Genomic DNA, 16,638 nt, shown 5'->3' on the forward strand with positions numbered 1-16,638 from the left:
TTTTATATACTTAAAATGGACTGTAATGTCATTTATTTACTTATTTACATCAATTAGATTTTGTACTTAACATTTACTCTAATACAATTATTATTTTTTTTTATTTACGTACATTTTTCTATTTATACTCAAATTTTAATGTAATGCAATTTATTTGCATATTTTTTATACTGAAAATGGGCTGCCATTTATTTTTCTCATTTACATCAAATTTTCTATTATTTTGTGCTCAAAATTTATTGAAATTTACTGAAACAATTTTGTTTAATGATTTATTTATTTACATAAATGTTTCTATTTATATTCAAAAATTATTGTAATGCAGTTTATTTGCATACATTTTATTTTTATACTCAAAATGGACTAATGCCATTTATTTACGTATTTACATTATATTTACATTACTTATGTTTTCTATTATTTTATACTGAATTTACGTGATATGCTGATTTATTTACATAAATTTTAATATTTTATACTCAGAATGGACTGTTATTTATTTACGTATTTATCTATCTATTTATTTCAGTGTTTCTGTAAATTTACTGTAATGCAATTTATTTGCACACATTTTATTATTTTATACTCAAAATGGTCTGTAATGCCATTTATTTGCTTATTTACATTAATTTTATTCTCAAAATTTACTGTAATGCAATTTATTGATTTATTTACATTATTTTTTCTATTTATACTCAAAATATATTGTGATACAATTTATTTGCATAAATGTTATTATTTTATACTGGACTGTAATGCCATTTATTTACTTGTTTACATTCATTTTTCTATTATTTTCTACTAGTAATTTACATTATTAACTGATTTATTTACAGAAATTGTATTATGTTATACTCGATATGGACTGTTATTTATTTATTTCAGTGTTTCTATACATTTACTGTAGTGCAGTTTATTATTTATTCTTAGGCCAATACAACAAACAGTATCATGATTTATAATTCTTAAAGTATAAATATATATATTTTTTTTTATTTACATAATTTTTTATATTATTTTATACTCAGAATAGTTTTTTTAAAAAAAAAACTAAATTAAAATAAAAATTGCTGTACGCCATTGATGTATTTTATTATTTTATTATTTTGTACTCAATTTACTGTAATGTAATTTATGATCTATCTCAAGACAGTACAACAAACACTACCATGATTCATAATTATTTTGAAGTATAAATGTATTAAATTATAAATATATTATTTATTTATTTACATAATCTTTTCTATTATTTTATACTCAAAATGTGCATTTTTTAGAAACTGAATTAGAATAAAAATCGCTGTATGCCAGTAATGTATCTTTTACAAAAACAAATGACTGCAATGAAGCTGTAGTACACTGATGATGTTACTGAGATGGTAATATGGGACTTTATTTAAATTTTTAATATTTATATTTATGATACTTTAACGCAGACTTCAAATAATAGTGAACAAGTCAAATAAAACATGGTACTTCATGTTAACCCAGTACTTTTTGTAAGGAATAGGCTGAATGTGTTTTAATGATTTCATAAGATTGTATAATACCTGAATTATTAAAGTACATCGAGGTCATTTGTCAAGTTAATCCACCCTGTATAAATTGCTTTACGTTCTTTTTATTGCTGCTGGACGTTCATATTTCTTTGCTTTAGCATTGATCTGTTTCAGCACTGTGGGCTGTGATTCCACTGATCATGTTTATGCATCCATGACTGTTCCAAACAGACGTGACTACTGTGACGCTCATGTACAAACACAGAAGCCGTTGGCAGAAGAGCTCACCCGGCTGCCTGTTTCATTTATTTGATTGGCAAACCAATAACTCTTTTGTAGGAACACAAGCATTATTGAACAAATAATGAAAAGCCAGTTCAGCTAAAAGATATCTGCTGCTTAATAAACAACACTTGTAGAAACCAAATACAGCCAAGAACACAAGTTTAAACAAAGCACTAAACTACAGCTTTTCTTTATATCGGTCAGATCTGGAGAAGTTATCAAGTAAATTAAAAGATGGCTATATTTGCTTTTTTTTTTATTTTATTTTATTATTTATGCATGGTAGACTACTGTTTGAGCTACAATAAAGTCATAAAATAATATATATAATAAGTTTTTTTTACTTATATTTTATTTCACATTGCGTTTTATTTAAATATTTTAATAAATTTTTATGCATTTGGCAGATTGCTTTTTGAGCTGTTTTTCTTCTCTTTTTCTTTGCTAATTTATTTTGGCTTTGCTTTTTACTACTTAATTAAATTATTTATATAATATGTAATTATATTAAAATTACTGTCATCTGTTCTTTACATATTTTATTTTATTTTATTTTATTTTATTTTATTTTAATTTAATATTTTATATTTCATTTTGTTTTATTGTATATTTTATTTTATTTAGTAGTTAGTTGCCTGAACAATTTTGTAATGTATTTTTAGTCTTTTATTTTATTTTAATATTTCAGTTTAGTTTTGTTTAGTTTAATATTTAATATTTTATTTTATTTTATTAGTTATCTGAACTTATTTTCTAATATACTTTTATTTTATTATTATTTTATTATTATATTTTATTTTATATTTTGTAATATTTATAATATTTATTATTTATTAATTTATTAATATTTTATATTTCATTTTATTTTATTGTATATTTCATTTTATTTTATTTTAGATTTTGTTTTATTTATTAGTTACCTGAATGTATTTTCTCATTTATTTTGTCTTTTTTTATTTTATTTTATTTTATTACGTATTAGTTACCTGAACCTATTTTATTTTATTTTATTAGTCACCTGAACAAATTTTCTAATGTATTTTTAGTCTTTTTTATTATTTTATTACATATTAGTTACCTGAACCTATTTATTTTATTTTATTTTATTTCACTGACGCTTTTATCTAAATCCAAAAAATAAATATGTTACAAAGTAGTCTTTTTGAGAGACCCTAAATGTCAACAGGTTTTCAGTAGTGTTTCTCGGGTGGTTGAGTTGATGGAGCTGTATTGAGAAGAGAGAATGTATCCGTGGAGGGATCAGATCAAGGCGAGGAGAGGATTAGGACTTGATTGTCGGGTAAACACCATGATACCCAGTTGACCCCGGGTCAACACCTGATGTTCAGCAAGTAGTGTATTCTTCACGTGGATTAGTCCCCTTCAGGGTCGGGGCTGGCCGGTTAACACATCAGAGCCCTCCTACTCTCTCACTCCCAACAGGAAGTGGTAAAGAGCACAGGAATCTTCCCTAATCCCCTAATTAAGGCAAAACAGGCCACCCAAACCCCCCTTTGCTCCCTGCCGCCCACCCCTGAACACCTCTGTGCACTTCCAGTCCTGGCCGGGGAGTGTTTGTCCTGGCTGGACTTTAGGGGATAAGTGCTCAGTGAGTGTTTTTTTAAAAGAACAGCGGGAGATTGATGGTGAGGCCTTGAGCAGGGGACGGGACGGAGGCTGCAAGCTTTTGAAGAGCTCGGGATCACAGGCTCTAATCCTCGTGCTCGCAGAGGTCTGAGAGAGTTCGCCGGCGCAACAGGCGAAAGAATACACACTGAGTCCAGGCACAAATTGGATTTAGCCTCTGCTCTCCCCCCACAGCACTGATATGAGACCCTCACAGGCTTTAAGAGCCTATCAGACCTTCTTCACCAATGGAAATGTGGTTCTGGGCTGGAATTTTATTTTGTTTTTTCTAAATCATACTTGTTTTGGACCAGAAACTACTAATGTCAGAGATCAGAGTGGGATAATATTGTCATAAAGTGAAGTTTTATATATGCTTTGTTTTCACCACCTATTTGAAATAAAATTTTGTTATTATTTTCAGTATATTATATTATATTATATTATATTATATTATATTATATTAAATACATGCATTATACAAATCAAAGGTAGCTCGTTATGGCATAAAGATGGCATAAATGCATATTTATTATACATATATGAATTTTTTTAAAAGTTTTGTGGAGAGGTTACATGGTATATATATATATATATATATTTTTTTTTTTTTTTTTTCATATTTGTAGCAATTTTATGGTTCTATCAAAGCTTGTTATGGCAAAAAGTTACTGAATTAAATTACATAAAATATGTTTTCAAAGGTAGGTGAGACAATAGTGTGAAAAGTTTTGTGGGGAGGTGACATGAAAAAAAAAAAAAAAAAAAATATATATATATATATATATATATATATATATATATATGTTAATTAATAGGTTTTTTTATTATTATTATTATTTTTATTTATTTATATACAATTTTTCTTTTTATGCCAAAAATCATTAGGATATTAAGTAATGAAAATGTCCCATAAGGGTATTTTGTAAATTTCCTACCGTAAATATGTCTAAACTTAATTTTTGATTAGTAATATGCATTAAGAACCTCATTTGGACAACTTTGAAGGCGATTTTCTCAATATTTTGATTTTATTTGCACCCTCAGATTCCAGATTTTCAAGTAGTTGTATCTTGGCCAAATATTGTCCTATCCTAACAAACCATACAATTAAAGAAAATTGACCCTTATGACTGGTTTTGTGGGTTATTTTATTTTTTTATTTTATTTTATTTTATTTTATTTTATTTTTATGACTGGTTTTGTGGTCCGGGGTCACAATTTGTAAATTGTTTGCTACATCAAAAAATGTAAAGCTGCTCACACAAAGAATGACATGACAAACTGATGTGAATCACTGAAGAAAATTAGTGGCAAACATTTGCATGAACAAACGTGAGAGAAACATACTAAAAGTAAAACAAAACATTAGTTTGACGACAAATGTTGAGTGTGATGAGTTCTATAAGAATGTGTTTTGTTTTGTTTCAACAATGTGAAAATTGACTGTGAAAATCTACACTGTGTGTAAATAGGGCTTAAATGCATGCAAATGATTGTGTGTGTATGTGTGTGTGTGTGTGTGTGTGTGTGTGTGTGTGTTTGTACTTGTTTTTGCTACATTGTGGGGACCAAATGTCCCCACAATGTTTAGGGGTAGGGTTAGGGTAAGGGGATAGAAAATACAGTGTGGACAGTATACAAACCATTGCGCCTATGGAGAGTCCCCACAAAGATAATAAACCAGACTATATACACTATATGTGTGTGTGTGTGTGTGTGTGTGTGTGTGAATGAGTACATGAAGCTTCACAGTCCTGTATGGAAAATTTCTGCTTTATTTTATGACATATGATCCTTCTTTATAATGATTAGTTATTAATGAGTTATTAAAATGATCCATTCAGACTATTGTGAATGTTTTCTGATGTGAAATCTCCTCATAACTGATTGTTTTTGTCTTAAACAGGGGATTTTATTAAAAAGAAGTGGGAAGTCACTTAATAAGGAGTGGAAGAAGAAATACGTCACTTTGTGTGACAACGGTCTGCTCACGTACCACCCCAGTTTACATGTGAGTATTTCACCACCTCTGCTGTTAGAGATTAGAAGTCTGATTCATTTTGATGAATCGGTTCATTCTAATGATTCAGTTCAGCCAACCAGGTCAAATAAATGATTCTCTGATTTGTGTTTGGTGTAAATTCATGCATTCCAGTTTGGCATCACACAGTCACCTATTAACCAACCTTTTCACTCAGAAATTGCAAATTTCACTAATAATTTCACTAATAATTACAAAGAATCGGCAAGTAAATGCTGCAATACACTACATGATTTTTCCCTGACTTTCCCCCGATTTACAGACTACAATATATGTATTACAGATATATTTACAAAGTTGGTAAGTGTATGATGCCCAGTGTTTTACAGTCTGTTCATAATTTAAAAATTGCATAGTGTATTCCAACCTTAAGACATTAAATGAAACATGAATTTTGAAAAAGAGCTGAAATAGCATTTTCTTGTAAAACTAACCTCAATAATATTTGCTGTATTTACAACTTTAAAAATCTTTTTTTAACAGTCTACTGCTAGGTGTTGATTTATTTTCAAAATATAAGGCACATAAAAATGTAAAAATATATATTTTTAATTTTCAAAATATTACAAATGTCTATTTCACAAAAAACTAAATTCTATAAAATATTTGTACTGTGTAGTGTATTACAAACTTAAGATATTAAATGAAACATGCATTTTTAAAGAACTAAAAGTTTTTTTTGTTACAGTCTGCTGTTAGGTGTTTTCAAAATATTAAACGTAGAAAATTTAAAATTATATATACTTAAATTTTTTTAAATATATAAAACGTCAATTTCACAAAAAAAATTCTATAGAATATTTGAATATACTTAAATACTAGAACTTAAATACTTACATTTTAGAGTAGACATAAATACTAGAAAATACTTAAATACCCCAAACCTTAATTACCACAGTTGGTAACTAAGTAATACTGGAACCAAATAATTTTCATCACATTTTATGGTTCAGGTGTGAAAAAAAAAAAAAAAAAAATCTTTTGATTATTAGAGTGCTTTTAATATTTTTTACGAGAAATGCGGTTTCAGTTTTTCTAATTTTAACTCAACCAAATTAAACCAAATCGTAATATAATTTAAAGAGGTCCACATCCAAAACAAAGATTTATAGATAATGTACTCACCCCCTTATCATTCAAGATGTTCATGTTTTTCTTTTGTCAGTCGTAAAGAAATTATGTTTTTTGAGGAAAACATTTCAGGATTTTTCTCCATATAATGGACTGATATGGTGCCCTGATTTTGAACTTCCAAAATGTAGTTTAAATGCAGCTTCAAAGGGCTCTAAACGGTCCCAGCTGAGGAAGGAAGGGTCTTATCTGCCGGTTGTTTAGATTTAGATTTAGATTTAGATATACTTTTTAATGTCAAACGCTTGTCTTGTCTTACTCTGCTGAACTTTTTTTCAGTTAATGACAGTTAGGGTATGTCGAAAAACTCTCATCTCATGATCTCCCTCAACTTCAAAATCATCCTATATCTCTTTAAGTTTTTTGTTTTGATCTTCTTTGCATGTTCACTTTGCAAAGACTGGGTCGGTACTTCTGCAGCGATGTAGAGTGATTTTGAAATGATTTTTGAAATTGAGGGAGAAAATACGATTGGAGTTTTTCAACATACCCTAACTGTCTTGAGTCAGAATATACAGAGTTCAGGGAGAGAAAGACAAGATGAGCATTTGAGATTAAAAGGTATTAAAATTGTATTTTTTAAATGAAAATAACCGATCGTTTAGCTAAATAAGACCTTTCTTCCTCGGCTCATTTACAACCACATTTGGGATCGTTTGAAGCCGCATTTAAACTGCATTTTGGAAGTTCAACTCAGGGCACCATAGCAGTCCACTATATGGAGAAAAATCCTGAAATGTTTTCCTCAAAAAGCTATTTCTTTACAGCTGAAGAAAGAAAGACATAAACATTGTGGATGACAAGGGGGTGAGTACATTATCTGTAAATTTTTGTTCTAGGAATGGACTTCCCCTTTAAATTTTTTTATAGTTAATTACTAATAATTTGTGGATTCCAGATATATTAAATATATACGGCACAGATTGCTGATATATGAAGTTTGTTTGTTTTTTTTTTTTCTCCAATATTTGATTTTATGATTATTATTATTTTATTTTTCTCCTCTCTGTTTGTTATTGGTTAAGCATATTGTCTGTTTAGGATTTTCTAAAAACCATGAAAATTATTATTATTATTACTATTATTTTTAAAAAAGGACATCCTTTGGTTCTCTGTTGGTTAGCCAGGAAAGCTTACTTCATGTAACAGAATGTTGCCTTTGGGTTAATGTTCTTTTAACCTCTGATATCAATTACAATGTTGCCTTTAGGTTTACAGAATGTTCCGCTAATGTTCTCCTAATGTTCTTTTAACACCTGATTTAGTGTCACTTTATCAACAAACACCTTGATTCCTTTTGCATAAAAAGCAAATTGTACACAGTTTAAACCACCATGAAATTGATTATGACGTGGACGTGACAGGATGTTCGGGTGGGACATAATGACAGGATTGTCAAGCATGTTTAATAAAATTTCATTGGAATGACTCCCGGTCGAATTATAGTTCAGACTCTTTGCTGTTTCTGAGGTGTTTTCTAGGTTTCATGTAATACGACATGAGCCGGACAGGTCAGCTGCTCTCGGGTTGCTACGGCAGCGCGCCGTTTCTTACGGCATTCGCCGCGGGAACTCCACAGTCGGTTCCGCGCGGAACATTCATCTCTGTCAGAACCCCCGCACGCTCTTAATACCTCCGAAAATCCCCTCTCTCTGCCTCTCCGGCTTTCTCACACGTCCCTTTCCCACCGCTCCCCTCATTTGCATACGTCGCGCTCACGCCCATCTTTGTTCTCCGACGCTTTTAACATAGGTTAGTAATTAATAAGGGCCTCCTAATTAAGATCCACTCGAGAAGCGGCGTACCTTGACCATGCGAGACGCGTTCCGCGAGCGGCCTCCGCGGACTATGACCGAAATTAATATCTTGGCCAAACTCACGTCTCTCGCATCAGCCGCGCGTGCGTTTATTAGCGATATAATGCGCATCTCGTGCCAGCGATGTGTGTAATAGGCACGCGATGCCACGGGCGTCGTAATCGTTAGAGACGTTTGGGTTTGGACACCTGTGGACCACTCGTTTAGCTCAACGAGAACGACGGGGAGAGAGAGAGACGGGAAAGACGGTTTAATTTTGCGCCGCAGCCAGCCGAGCTATCCCACAATCCCCTTCTGTTAATTCTGTCTGCTACATCAATTAAATTGTTTGTAGAAACTAATTGAATATGGCTTAATCACACATCTTAATAGCTTTCTGCGCCTCAAACTGGCTGTTAATTCCAGCAATAAAATGGAATGAGAGCGCTCACTGGGTAATTAGTACTGAGGCTTTTGAAGAAATTAGTGCTTTATGGGGCGCAATAAAAGTGAAGAGGAGTTGGCGGGAGACTTGCGAGGCCGAAATCTCTGCTCGCCTCTTTTGTGCTGAGCAGGGTGATTTGCACCTTGGCTTAACCCATTTGCGCTTCGCAAACTCCCGTGAAAATGGAATAGCCCGATTGAAATGGGAATGAGTCTGCTCGCAGTCATTAATGCTAATTTTGCTAATCTGCGGCGGCGTGGAAACAGGTGAAATGGATTGCGTGGGCCCGGTGCTGTTTTCGTTGTCCAGGGCTGTGTTTGTTTTACAAGACCTCGAAAAAGTTTCTCAGATAGGTTATAGATGCAGTGCATCTGTGCCGTGTTTGTTTGCATAAACTTTAGTCAAAGTTGACTAAAGGTGGCGTGGTTAATTTGATGCAAATTAATATGAGGCAGTGAATGATAAAAGTGCAAACAGTTATACACTGAAAAAAAGTGGATATAGAAACAGATTTTTCTCAGAAATTGATAGCAGATGTCACAAAAAAAATCCAATAATCTTTGAAATATTTTAAAGTCTACTGTTCAAAATAGTGAAAATGTCTTTTAGTTCACACAAAAATTAAATACTGGAAATATCAGCCGGGTTTATATATATATATATATATATATATTTAATTTGTATATATATAATTTTTTCCCCCTTCAAAATATTAAAAATGTCATTCACAAAAAAAAAAAAACAATTATAGAATATCTGTATAGTGTTTTCAAAGCTGAAACAAATGAAACATTCATTTTTACAGAACTTAAATAGTAGCTTTCTCTCTCTCTCTCTGTTTTCTCTCAGAAATTGATAGCAAATGTCACAAAAAATCCAATAATCTTTGAAACATTTTAAAGTCTACTGTTAAGTGTATATTCATTTTCAAAATAGAGAACGTGTCGTTTAGTTAACGAAAAAATTAAATACTGGAAATATTAGCCGGGTTTATATAAATATCTTTTTAATTTGTATTTAATTTTTTTTCTTTCAAAATATTAAAAATGTCATTCACAAAAAGCTAAATTCTATAGAATATTTAGAATATTTGTATAGTGTATTCCAACCTGAAACAAATTAAACATTCATTTTTACAGAACTGAAATAGTATTTTTTTTTTTCTCTCTCAGTTTTCTCTCAGAAATTGATAGCAAATGTCACAAAAAAAATCCAATAATCTTTGAAACATTTTAAAGTCTATATGTACATCAAGCTACTACTACATATATTGTAAAAATGTCAGTTTGGTGTAAAGTTGCTTTGCAACAATATGTATTGTGAGAAGCGCTATACAAATAAATTTGAATTGAATTGAATATTGTTATGTGTAGGTTCATTTTCAAAATGGTGAAAATGTCTTTTAGTTCACACAAAAATTAAATACTGGAAATATTAGCCAGGTTTATGAATATATAATTTTTTAATTTGTATATATATAATTTTGTTCCCTTCAAGGTGTTAAAAATGTTGTTCACAAAAAAATAAATTCTAAAGAATATTTGTATAGTGTATTCAAAAACCACCTCAAGCAGGCGTTAAAACTTTTTTTGCGAATTAAGGGATTTTTATTCAAAATGTGGCGTTTCAGTCACTCGTTTCTGATGTGATACTTCCAAATGTGCATACTTGCATTTTAGTATAGACTTAAAGGATTAGTTCAGTCCCAAATTTCCTGATAATTTATTCACCTCCATGTCATCCAAGATGTTTATGTCTTTCTTTCCTCAGTCGAAAATAAATTAAGGTTTTTGAAGAAAACATTCCAGGATTTTTCTCCATATAGTGGACTCCAATGGTGGCCAGTGGTTTGAAGATCTAAACTGCAGTTTCAGTTCAGCTTCAAAGGGCTTTACACAATCCCAGCCAAGGAATAAGGGTCTTGTCTAGCGAAACAGTCATTTTCTAAAAAAAAAAAAAAAAAAAAAAAAAAAAAAAAAAAAAACCATTTATATACTTTTTTTTTTTAGCCACAAATGTTCATCTTGCACTAATTTCTTCATCTACTCCAGTTCGAAAAGGTAGGGTAGCGCAAAAAATCAAAATTTGCCCGACATTGTTTTTTGTTTTTTTTTTACCTTTTTTGTAAAGGACGTTTGACTTTCACTGGGTCGGTACTTTTGCCTACATCACGCATGACCTTTCCAACTTGATTACATAATGCGTGAAGTCGAGCTAGTGTATGATGAGCATTTTTGGTTAAGAAGTATACAAATTTTTATAAATATATATATTTCAGAAAATGTCTAATCGTTGCACTAGATTAGACCCTTATTCCTCGGCTGGGATCGTGTAGAGCCCTTTGAAGCTGCATTGAAACTATAATTTGGACCTTTGACCCGTTGATCGCCATTGAAGTCCATTATATGGAGAAAAATCCTAGAATGTTTTCCTCAAAAACCGTTATTTTCAACTGAAGAAATAAAGACATAAACATCTTGGATGACATGGGGGTGAGTAAACTATCAGGAAATTTCTATTCTGGAGAAATACTAGAAAATATTTAAATACCCAAAACCTTAATTACTAGAGTTGGTACCTAAAAAATACTGAAAAAAACAAATGATTTTTATGACAATTGTTTGTTCAGGTTTACTGTAAAATTTATTTATTTTTTTTTCCAATTATTGGAGTACTTCTTACTAGAAAATATTTCACTTTTTCTAAATTTAATGCTTAATTCAGTGCACTACTTGCCATTACTTCGTGAAATTCATATAGGTGGGAATCTTTCGGTACCTCACGATTTGATTCGAATTGATTCTTGGGGTCACGATTCGGTAAAAAAAAAGGATTCATCAAATTTTTTGTGCACATCAGACATTAAACAAACCAGTATTTTAATACAAAAACACATCAGTCTGTTGAATGGGTAGTTCTGACTCAAGAAATCAGTGTTTCCTATTGATTATTAACTTCTTAATAAATTTAAAATATTTTACACTTCCCATTAGGGATGTGTCCGAATCCGATCGTACAGTGTTCAGAAAGGAAATGAAACAAAACCCCTAAATACGAGATGAGAGAGAAAAATATATTTCAATGCTTTCTCTCACAATTATATTGTTGGGTAATCATACTGTATATAAATTGTGAGCATCAGGGAGCTAAAATACTTAATATGCGGGGCATTAAATCCAATTTTAAATTGCGCGCTTGTGTTTTACTTTCACTTTCAAGATTTGCGATCACGGAGCAGCAGTAGGCCTATTTACCACATATTTTACAAGATTAGATGTTTGTCAGTGGTGCTCAGGATCTGCAAATCATTTGCCATCATCCTATCAGTCATCTCTCCTTTTATATTAAATTATAATAGCCTATTATATTAACTAGAAAATCTTTTTTTTTTTTAAGTTTGTGAGACACTAGAAGACTGAATTCCCCCCCCCCACCCCTAGAAATATACTAGCCGTTTCTGAGTGAAATTGTTTCTACACCATTTTTTTTTTCAGTGTAATGTGCATTCATCCAAAAATGAGGCTGAAATAGTGTACTTAAATAGTCTTGTTCACACTCATGAAGTAAACTTGTAAACGTTAAGTTGAACTGAACTAAAACCAGAAATGTTTAATTTTGGAACTTATTGCCTGCCTTTTACAGCCATATTCTCATCCACAATGTGTCCAACATTTTACATGTTTCCCAGCCTAAATCTAAAACTACACGTCATGTTAAATTTTTCAGGACTACATGCAGAACGTCCATGGTAAAGAAATTGATTTGCTGCGAACGACGGTGAAGGTTCCCGGGAAAAGGCCGCCCAGAGCAGTGGCGACGGTCGCCCCTACAGCCAGCCCCAAAACCAACGGACTGACCAAAGACCGCAGCACTTTACAACTCGGCATTGGGGCCACAAGTGAGTATGAGCTCCGTCAGTGGTGTTGTGCCTTAAAATTGATGAATTTATGCTCTGTGTACAGATTTTAGCCACATTAACTCTGACGTGAAATGGCATTTTATTTTTTTTTATTATGTGCCATTTCCAAGAATACTCAACAAAAATGTAGGATAATTTAATGTTATACATCAGGTATTATTTGTATCGTGAAAAAGTGTTTCAGTGTGTCAGGTGACATGGAAGTAGTATGCAATAATTATTCAGACTATGGCAATAACTGTGCATTAAACTAAAGTAAAAAAAAAAAAAACAGAATATATTGAAATACTGAAAAATACTTAAATACCCAAAAACATAGATTTGGTAACTAAATAATACTACAGCTAAAAAATATATATATTAGATTTACATGCATTCTTCATAAAAATTCCTATAGAAAATTGCAAAGTTGTTTTTTTCTCTTAAGTAATGTGCATTAAAAAATAGTTCACATTAAGGCAATGAATGTACATTAAAATAAAGTTCTAAACTGCTAAAATATGCTTAAATGCTAGAATATATTAGAATATATTTAAATGCTAACTAAATAATACTACAGCCAAATTATTTTTACAGCAAATAGTTAATTATTTTTTTATTTATTTAGTACTATTTACGTGCATTCTTCATAAAAAAAAATTCTTATGGAAAATTGCAAAGTCATTTTTTTTCTTTAAAGTAACATGCAATAAAAATTGTAGAATATATTTAAATACTAGAAAATACCCATTAACTTTATACTAGATTTGGTAACTAAACAATACTACAGCCAAATTAGTTTTATTACAAATGATTATTAATTTTTTGTTATATTTACATGCATTCTTCATTAAAATTCTAATGGAAAAATGCAAAGTCAGCTTTTTCTCTTTAAAGTAATGTGCAATAATAAATTGTTTACAATAACTGAATGAGTATTTCAAAAGTACATTTTTATTGCATTTAAAATGTGTTTTTAAGGCATTATATTTTTTATAATTATAATTATTTACTTAACAAGCCACAAATCAGGTTGTTTAGATTTTAAACTAAAATTTCAGATTCACATTCAATGAATTCCTCATTAAAACATGTCATCATTTTGAGCAAAGACCTAATAAATAATAAAAATCAGGAATTATTTGACTAAACTGTCTTTGATATCCATTTAAAAACAGTATGATAGGTTGTTTGTACTGCAGATTTTCATTTCTGGCTAAATGTGCTTTATTTTTTGCCTTGCGAGAACCAGATTTACTCAGTTTTCACTCGAGAGGGAGTTTGGGAAGGTATAATTGGATTTAGGGAGCTGAGATCAAGTGTAATTAATAAAAAACAGGAGCAACTTTCTCCAGGGGCTCCGCAAGCTGGCACGACCGCTGTGGAAACATAACCGGCCAGGACCTCAGCATCACTTAGCTTGGGCTAATTGCTTTTGCACCATTAAAGACAGGTCAGCAAGGGCTTCTGGGAATTGCAGTTTTCTGGCTGGTGTCCAGTCTTGTATTGGAGAGGGAAGAGGGTTTATTAGTCACAGAGACATAAGGAGCATTTGTCAGTGTTGCTGGGCCGGATGAATCGGGTTGCACGGAGAAACACGAAAGTTGATATTGCTTTCAGGTTGGCAACTAATTAACCTTCAGTCGACTGCAGAGGAGAGGGTGAACGTAAGGTTGAAAGGAGGAGAATTTTGGGGCATTTGGACCTGAAATAGTCACAACATCTGGACCCGTTTTATTCAAGCTACAGAAAATAGAGATTTCTGGGTAAAGAGCTCAAACGTGGCCTCAGGCAGCAGATACACACGAATAAGAGCATTAGTTAAGACTGGTTACATCTGTATTGAGGTTAAAAGCCTAATTGCATGCACGAATCACAGAAAATCAACATGAAAAAGAAGTTTTGTATTTTTAGATTTGACTTTTTTTTTTTGTTCTCAAAACATATTTGGTTTTATTGTGCACAGTATTCCAAATAATTGTCTTCATCATCCTTTTGATGTCTTTTATGTAATTTAATCAATATTATTATTCATTTTACTCCAAACTTATTTTACATTTAAATTTGTCAAACTTTAAATATTTGTCTTCCTTATGTTTCTATATATAAATCTGATTACTTACTGATATTTTTATTACTAAATTTTACATTTTTATTTTCTTTTGATGTCTGAAATTTTATTAGTATTATTATTCATTTTACTCAAAAATTGTTTTAAATTTAGTTGATCAAAATACAATTTTAGTAAGTAAATGTTAAAACATTTAAATGTATCAAATTACTGATGTAATTACGATTTTTAAATTTAATCAAAGTTATTCATTTTACTCCAAAATTATTTTAAATTTAGTTGATCAAAATACAATTTTAGTTAGTAACAAAAATGTGAAAAATGACAAGCTAAAAAAAACAAAACAACAACAAAAAATTAAAACAAATTTTTGAAAATGTTAAAACTTTTAAATGTATTAAACTTCAAATATTTGTCTTCATAATCTTTCTATATATAAATCTAATTACTGATTTTTTTTTTTTTTTTTTTTTTTTTACATTTTTTTTTTTTCTAAATTTCTTTTCTTTTGATGTCTTTTAAATTTAATCAATACTATTATTCATTTTACTCCAAAATTATTTTAAATTTAGTTGATCAAAATACAATTTTAGTTAGGGAAAAAAAAACTGGAAACAAAGCAAAAAAAATTCAAACAATTTCTTGAAAATGTTAAAACATTTAAATGTATCAAACTTGAAATACTTGTCTTCATAATCTTTCTGTATATAATTCTAATTACTTACAGATGTAATTACTATCTTTTATTTTACTATCTACTAATTATTTTACTTTTTTTTTAATGTCTTTTAAATGTAATCAATATTATTATTCATTTTACTCCAAAATTATTTAAAATTTAGTTGATCCAAATACAGTTTTAGTTAGTTACAAACATGTGAAAAATGACAAACTGTGAACAAAAAAAGAAATTCAAACAGTTTTTTGAAAATGTTAAAACATTGAAATATTTCAAACTTGAAATATTTATGTACATAAAATGTCTCTTCTGACAAAAAAAACGACTAACATCAACTAATATTTTTTGTCAGCAACTTAAAACTGGCAACTTTCATGACCTAGTCAATTCCTGACAAAATCAAGTGAGTTCTTCTTGTTTATACAGTTTCACTTGGAAATACATCACATTTCAGAAGTAAAGTAGGTTGTGGATGGGAAGTTTTGAAATTTTGAACTATTTTCATAGGAGTGTCTATACACAAGCCGTTTCTGTTATGTTTTTACGTGTTAGCAGTTCAGAGATGGCTTTTTATTGGTGTTATTTTTCAACGACGCCATTTGACCTTCAGTTTAGCGCAAATTTCCGTCGTAACGCTCGGGTCTCACTTTGACACGGGCCGCTTTTCCCGTTTCCCTTTTCCACTCTGTGGCGTATTAGAAGAAAATTGTGTTAATTTCCACTCGAGAGGGAAAAGGTTACGATTCGCAGTGGGCCTCCGCCGAGTGGAGGACGTACACTTGATTATGCAATCTGATTTTGATTTCATTAGGCATGCAATTGATGCGAGGGAACAAAGGGGTAATTTTTCATTCATGGCGGTCTAGCTGAGCCCTGTCTTTTTCTGTAGTCTGTAATTCATACACTTCCCCCTGATCTAAAGACCATTAGGAACTCTGGGGGGTGTGTGGGATTGAGGAGATGAGGGGGGTGAGGATGAGAGAAAGAACGAGTGAGGGAGTGAAGGAGCGCAAATGAATGAACGCATGTGTCCGCAAGTAAAAGAGTCTGTCTCGATGAGGCCCGGTCTAATCTTTCTGCTAAGTATTCACTGGAACCGTTTTAAATATGATCATTCTGCAAGCGTGCGTTCAGTTGTGTCACCGCTGACAGATATATAATATC

At 31.0% G+C, this 16,638-nt stretch overlaps 1 protein-coding gene across 3 annotated transcripts in view; it reads left to right on the plus strand.

The window, feature by feature from the left end:
- Window positions 1-16,638, plus strand: part of agap3 (ArfGAP with GTPase domain, ankyrin repeat and PH domain 3) — a 214,151-nt gene that overhangs the window by 137,333 nt on the left and 60,180 nt on the right. For all 3 annotated transcript variants that reach the window (XM_051097602.1, XM_051097604.1, XM_051097601.1), the window contains exons 10-11: window positions 5,320-5,424; window positions 12,553-12,724. In XM_051097602.1, the coding sequence (XP_050953559.1) occupies window positions 5,320-5,424; window positions 12,553-12,724 (277 nt within the window). The remainder of the gene's footprint in view (window positions 1-5,319; window positions 5,425-12,552; window positions 12,725-16,638) is intronic.

Source organism: Labeo rohita, chromosome 24 (genome assembly GCF_022985175.1).
Source record: "Labeo rohita strain BAU-BD-2019 chromosome 24, IGBB_LRoh.1.0, whole genome shotgun sequence".
NCBI lineage: Eukaryota > Metazoa > Chordata > Actinopteri > Cypriniformes > Cyprinidae > Labeo > Labeo rohita.